At 40.0% G+C, this 7,701-nt stretch overlaps 1 protein-coding gene across 1 annotated transcript in view; it reads right to left on the bottom strand.

Moving 5' to 3' along the window:
- Positions 1-7,701, bottom strand: part of NKAIN2 (sodium/potassium transporting ATPase interacting 2) — a 1,260,554-nt gene that overhangs the window by 692,443 nt on the left and 560,410 nt on the right. Inside the window, exon 2 of the mRNA XM_030886723.2 lies at positions 7,013-7,150. Within this exon, the coding sequence (XP_030742583.2) occupies positions 7,013-7,150 (138 nt within the window). The remainder of the gene's footprint in view (positions 1-7,012; positions 7,151-7,701) is intronic.

Genomic DNA, 7,701 nt, shown 5'->3' with positions numbered 1-7,701 from the left:
GCAAAAGGGGAGGAGATGAACCAGTCAGGGTGCAGTGTAGCAATGATGAAACATATAATTTTCCTCTAGTTCTTGAATGCTTCCTCTCCCCACTATCATGATCCCAATTCTACCTTACAAATCCGGCTGGACCAGAGGATGTACACTGGTACAGATAGGAACTGGAAACAGAGAATTCAGGACAGATGAACTCCTCAGGACCACTGGTGAGAGTGGTGATACTGGGAAGGTGGAGGGAAGGTGAGGGAGAAAGGGGGAATAGATTACAAGGATCTACATATAACCTCCTCCCTGAGGGTCGGACAAAGGAGAAGTGGGTGAAGGAAGACATCGGATGGTGTAAGATATGACCAAATAATAATAATTTATAAATTCTCAAGGGTCCATGGGGGAGGGGTGAGTGGGGAGAGAGGGGGAAAATGAGGAGCTCACACCAAAGGCTCAAGTAGAAAACAAATGTTCTGAGAATGATGAGGGAAACAAAGGTACAAAAGTGCTTGATACAATGGATGGATGGATGGATTGTGATAACAGTTGTACAAGCGCCCAATAAAATGATTTTTAAAAAAAAGATAGTGAAGAAATAAAATACCAAAGAGAATGTCAGAAGAGACCTTTAAACTTGCTCTTAAATGTATAGGGGTAAGAGGGAATGGAAGCAATAATGATGCAAAGGGGTTAAAAGGAATTGAATTAATGGGTTTTTGGGGGTGTATCAGGGGAGGTTGGGAGAAATGAGGAAAAAACAACATTGATTACAATAATGAAGAAAATGTTCTAAAACTGATTGTGATGATGATAGTAAACTTTTCTTGATATGACTGAATTATTGAATTGTTATGATATGTGAATTATATTCCAATAGAACTGTCCAAAAATAAAATTTTAAAATAGAAATCCAAATACCAGCTTGAGAAGAAAAGGAAAGAACTGTAATGAAATGTGCAGAAACATGGAATTATAACCCAAATGAAAACACATTCTCAGCATATTTCAGCCTGAATAAATTGAAAAAAATTCAAGCCTCGATTTGTAATGTTGAAGAGTAATGTAGACAAGCTAGTAAACAGTTCAGGAAGCATTAAAAGACAGGACTAATACAGTCACTGTACCAGAAATAATGAATCAATACCAACCATTTCAAGAAGTACCGTCTGATCAATAACTGTTGGGGAGAAGAAAGAACCCAAGCTGCTCTGAAGAGGTTAGTGAAAACCATCAGCGACTGATGACACACTAACTCAAGTAGTTCAACAAAATGAGGAGGTCCTGCAAGCAATTATGAGCCTATGCAAAGACAATTGGAAGACAGCTACCGGTGGTCAACTAAATCGAATGGAAGCATATTTGTGTTAAAACCTCAGAAAGGTGGAATGATTGAATAAAATAATTAATATCAAAGCCAAGTACATTTTTTCAATATTTCAAAAACTGTTATAGCAGTACATTCATGGAAAGCCCACAATTCAAGTCAGATTCAGAACAGGATATGGGAAAACTGATATCATTGTTTATGCCAGATAAAATTTGTTTCAAAGGAGACACCTGGAGCCAGTCATGGTGTGATGTAGCAACGATGAAAAATACAACTTTCCTCTAGTTCCTAAATGGTTCGTCCCCCCACTATCATGATAAGGATTCTACCTTGCAAGTCTGGCTAGACCAGAGGGTGTACACTGGTATAGATGGAACTGGAAACACAGGGAATCCAGGGCGGATGATCCCTACAGGACCAGTGGTGTGGGTGGTGTTACTGGGAGGGTAGAGGGAAAGTGAGTTGGAAAGAGGGAACTGATTATAAGGAACTATATGTGACCTCCTCCCTGGGGGACGGACAACAGAAAAGTGGGTGAAGGGAGACGTCGGACAGGGTAAGATATGACAAAATAAAATTTATAAATTATCGGGGGCTCATGAGGGAGGGAAGAGCGGGGAGGGAGGGGAAAAATGAGGACCCAATGCTGGGGGCTTAAGTGGAGAGAAAAGGTTTTGAGAATGATGAGGGCAATGAATGTACAAATGCGCTTTACACAATTGATGTATGCATGGATTGTGATAAGAGTTGTGTGAGCCCCTAATAAAATGATTAGGAAAAAAAAAAGAAAGAAAGACACAATATCAGAGGTCAGATGATAGAAAAGAAAAACAAAATAAAATAAAATCAAGAAAGGCAATGTCTCAGGGCTGTGTCCTTTAATCATACTTACTCCTTTGTACGCTGAGCAAATAATCTAGGGGAAAATAACAACACTGAACTATATGAAGATAAATGCATTGTTGGAATTAGGGGAAGGCTCATTAACAACTTGAGGTATGCAGATTGCACAATCTTGCTGAGAGAAAAGCAAGAGTACACTTCCCGATGAAGAGCAGTAGACTTCGTTCTCGATTGCAACTCCAAGTAAAGACACCACCATTCCTTACAACCAACAAACAAGATCACCATCAACAGATGACAGACTGTAGCTGTCAAGAAATTCACTTTACTTGGATCCACAATCAACATCCATGGAAGCAGCAGTCGAGACAACAAAGGATATATCCCATTGAGTAAATCTATTGCACAAAACATCTTTCTTTAGACTGGACTATATTAGTGTACAAAGATCTGAAATGGTAAATACAGAAATCAGAAAAGCTGTAATTTTAGAGAAAGGAAACTAAATGTTCACATGTAAGACATCAGTGCTTATGAGCCTATGGGGATTACTTGACTGCAGGAATACATTATTGTGAGTCCAGCTTTCCCCGGTCATAGATTTATCTTCTGCAAGATTGCTTTTGAGTTACTCTTCTTTGTAATTACTTTTGTCATTTGTAGACAAAGTGAAAGGCCTTAATCCCATTTTTACGGAAAATGTCCTATTTTGAACTCCATTTGGCGCTAGCAACATGGCAAGACCACTAGCTGTCACGATTAGAATTCCGTGGCATCTGGGAGAGGCAGCATCCAATGGGATGACCTTGCAATCCCGGCCCTTCGAGGCTCTCACTTCGGCCGGGTTGTAGCCACCACTCGTCTAGTGCTCTGCATTTGGTGGAAAATATTTCAGTTTTCTTTCTTTGACATATTTCTGCCTCACACAGCTTCCACGTTTCACTAGGTTTTTTTGTACATATTATTATATATCTGTTCATATTTATGTAACAAACATCGGGTAATTTATACAATGTTATCACCTATTGATTTATAGTTCAGCATTTTTAAAGCAATGCGTGTAGAAATCAGCTACTGTGCTGGATTTCTGCCATTGGGTAGTCCCTCCTACATTTTCTCTGTGCCAATCATGTGACTTGTTAAGGCTAATGAATATGAACAAGCACGATACCAAGCGATAATCGATACAGGGTGGTGCATTGGGCCTACCACTTCGCTGTCAGTGTGTCGGACCGCGGGGGCTTGTGTGTTGCTGTGATGCTGGAAGCCATGTGGCTGGTTCGTGGGGATTTTTTTCATGGATTTCCCCTTCTTAGACGCAAGTGGTCATGTTACAGGGAAGCATGTAACACACTCTTTGAGAAAGAACCCACATGAGGGGCTTTCAAAAATTTGTGAAAAATAAAATTTAAAATATGATGAAAATTCCCATGACCTTTTTGAAATGTCTCATATGGAAAGGATCCTGACGGTAGAGGTCCTTCCAGCATCGCAGCCGTAGGTGGTGCTCCCACAGCAGGCGGCCCTGGGTGCACCTTTACAAAAGGTCCTTAAATGCTGGCCTGCCGGTCAAATCCAATTCAGAGAGTATTTTTATGCTCATGTAATGTGTGACAGATGAATGATTCTTACATTTGTACTGGCTATAAAGTAATAAAAATATGCCATGTATAGGTTATACCATCGAGATTAGAAAATCACATGAACCCAGCTAATCTATGGAGTTAATTATGAGAAATAACCAATTTTTGGTCTAAAACTATTAACTGTGAGAATGGTTTGTGACACAGAAACAGATGGTATAATATATATTTGCATTAGATGCTGTGTGGTAATGTCAATAATTCTAACAAATACACTTTTATATAAACAATATGCATCTATATGTATAGATAGATAGATAGATAGATAGATAGATAGATAGATGATAGATAGATAGATAGATAGATAGATAGATAGATAGATAGATAGATAGAAAGATAGATGCAAAGCAGACGAACCAAGGAAAGAACTATTGAGTTTTCGAGCAGAATTTAGAAAATACAGATCTGACCTGGACTTCTTGAGTTAAAAGGTAAAGAAAACAATTTCTAAATATTATCCACTGCTGAAGAGAGTTGGCTAAAGGTTCCCAGAGTGAGACATTGTCTCTAAGTAAAGGTCAAATTCAGATTCCTGCCTCCAGGCAAAGATCAATCAAGGTACAGCTTTGAGACCTCAGAAAAATTTCACATTGTATGGAATATACCTTTGCAGCTAGCCAAAGGTCTTAAAGCAGTGTTAAAGCCATTATTCCATGGCATGCTAATTTTCAACCAAGCCAGAGAAAGTCTCAAAGAAGTCTGATGTGTGTGTGTAATAGAATTATATTCTGATACATAGAAACCCCACAACATTTTCTTGAGATTCGTAACAGTTTAAAGTAAACATCTTGACAGATAGCTGTGATATCTTCCTCCATTTATACTGCCTTTTAGCCTATAGCTAAAGAAGAAGAAGAATCTATCACCTCACTCTGCAGAATGTATCATGTACTAAACATTATGCTAGGGATAGTTTACGGAACAATCTGATTTTTCCTCAAAACAAAACCTGTGAACTTATCCAACTCTGGATAGTCATTCCAAGCATGTAATCAGAAAGGAAGGTAACTTATTTACATAATGATACACAGAGTAGTAATATTTATAAAAATAAAGTCATATAAATGCCTCAAATTTTAATGACAGAAGGCAGCTAAATTAAGACTCATTCATATAATGGATATATTGTATCTGTTGCTAAGTTGGTACAGTTATTACGTTTACTTTGAAGATTAGACAACCATAGACCCAGGAGTCACTCAAGTATCGGAACTTCAGAAGCCTCGTTCTCACCACTGCACTATCTGCCGTGGCTGTGGCTGGGAACTATGGTGTTGGTTCTAACTCGTAGCGACCCAGTGGTGGTAGTTATAAAATTGTCAATTTCAGGATTAAGCATGTAGAGGTAGAGTCTAGCCTGTCAATCAGGTCATTACCAATGAAGCTTCTGTGTGGGTATAGCCTTACCATAAGGATTCTGGGAATTCCAGTATTTCCTGCTTGGAGGTGGGAGACTCTCAACTCACATCCTGGGAGACATAGCAGCTGACAAGACACATGGACCCACCCTGATGCAGCCCTGGGTGCTGGAGACGCCATGCAGAGCCCCCTGACAGCACTGAGATATTTCCAATAACACTGGATCCAAAGACTTTCTACCCACTGGCCTGTGATCTTCTACATTCGGCGTCATTGCATGTGCTTCGTGAGTCTGAAGAGGACTATATCGATTGGTATTGGACATATGAGCTAATGTCAGACTTATGGACTTGATCGGGCCTGGGCTGGCATGTTTTCTCAATGTTCAATTGCTCTTGTATATACATCTCTTTCTTATACACGTGTGTGTGTGTCTGTCTGTCTGTCTGTCGCTGGATTTGTTCCTCTAGTCTACCCAGACTAGCGCCCCAGTGGACCACATGAGCAGACACTGCCCACTTTTGTGCCGTTCTCACCATCGTTCCTACATTTTGAAACCTAGTCAGTAAGAAATGATAGATCATTTGTTTAAAATGAACAATACTTTCATGTCTTCTGCATTAAAAAACTGTCCCACCAGAGACAATGTCTTTCTTTTGATAAGATTGCTGGGGCCTCATGCTAACAGAGGTGGCATGCCCTTGCTTGGGCTCTCAGCTTTAAGTAGATGGAAGTTGCCTTGGTTCCAGCTGCCACCTGATCCAATGATCTTTAGCTGGGATCCAGGCGACAGAGAGAATGAGGCAGAGGAGGGCAGTTTTAATCAGAAGAAAGTCTTCAGAAAACCTGCTGCTTTTTGTTGAATAAGACCAAGCATCAGGGGCACTGCATATATGCTATTTTATCACAAACCACAATTTTTAATAAATGTCCTCAGACTTTTCCTTTTTCAAAAATAGAAGAAAAAATAGATGACACTAAAAAATAATAATACATCAACAAAGAGGTATAGCTGAGATCTTAGGGACATATGAAAGTAAAAAAAAAAATTAAAGGCCCACGTTTTGGTTACCATAGGAACGGCAACACGGTTGGATTTCACTTTTATGTGAAGGGAAGTTAGCTAGCCAGGGAGGCCTGCTGGTGCAGTGGTTTGGGAGTCGGCTGTGAACCCAACGGCAGCAGTTCCACCCACAGCCAGTTCAGGGTGAAAACAGCTCAACGTCTACAGGAAACACGGGGGGAAGTTCTACTCTGCCCCACGGGCTCACTATGTGTGGGGAAACGATTGCTTTGGTCCTTGGTTTTCAGCTTAACTTGAGAATGAACGCAAAATACATTCATCGATCAAAACAACAAATAGGGAGAGAACAGAAACAGTGACTCGGAATATTCTGGCTTTTAAGTATGTCAACTATTTACCATGAGGAGGGATGAATATTATCATATCTCTATGTTCACATGTAAGGATTTTAAAATTGATCTTTATTCAATTTATAAGAGTTGTTAATTCTATAAAATGGGCAAAATAAACTCCATAAAATGTGTTGGAAGAGAAAACCCCAGGCCAATCCTTCATAATTTATAAAGGTAGGGGCACAGTTCTGCATGTAATTACTAGAGATCATTTGCAGAATGAATGGTTTATGAAAATACAATCTGATTACATTCACTGTCAAGGGCTTTCAACTTGATATTTTAATTACTGTATATGTAATCTGAAACTGAAAATAAACATATAACACTTTAGGGGAGGGTATATATATATATATATATAACTTTTCCAAGATCTTATCTTATGTATATCTTTCTCTATTTCAAGAAATCCCCCAAAGAAAGGAAGTGTACTTACTCCTGTTATGTAACGAGGTCTATATTGAATAGTTCCAAATAATCCAAGAATGACGATAATAATATGTACAAAATTGGCCAGGATCGGTGCCCACTGATATCCAAGGAAGTCAAATATTTGTCTCTCCAGCACACAAACCTATAACAGCAAAACAGGACAGATTGATTAGCACATGTGAGAATATCACAATTGTGAGTAGGAGGGAAAAATGACTTTGTCATTATAATCAGCAAATTATCACAGTGCTGCTGTATGCGGCACTCATCGCGGGCTAACAGTAAGGACGGCATTTGTAGGCAGAGCCAAAGGGAGAGCACGAGAGTTGTGGCTTTGTAGGCAACTCGGGCCCTTCTCCAGCTGATTTTGTGGGGGCATCATGCAGTATTCACAAGCTGTGGTCTGTGCAGTCACAGGATAAATTACTTTGTCACATGCTCTGTCAAACACTTCAGACGTCTACCAGCAAGTCAGGAAAGTCCACATGAAGGGCTTGTTGTTCGAGCTGCTCAAATGTCATTGTCTAAGTTGGGAACAGAACAAAGGGGATGACGTAGAGAAAAAAAACCTTCAACCAGGCAGACCACCCAGGCTGCAGGTGCAGATCTGCCACTGAGCAGCTGCAGTGCCTGACACAAGGCAGACCACCCAGGCTGCGGGTGCAGATCTGCCACTGAGCAGCTGCAGTGCCT

This window comes from Echinops telfairi, unplaced genomic scaffold, assembly GCF_000313985.2.
Source record: "Echinops telfairi isolate 266 unplaced genomic scaffold, ASM31398v2 ScPeMD7_3533;HRSCAF=4204_0, whole genome shotgun sequence".
NCBI lineage: Eukaryota > Metazoa > Chordata > Mammalia > Afrosoricida > Tenrecidae > Echinops > Echinops telfairi.
This window is presented reverse-complemented; position numbering and strand designations above follow the sequence as displayed.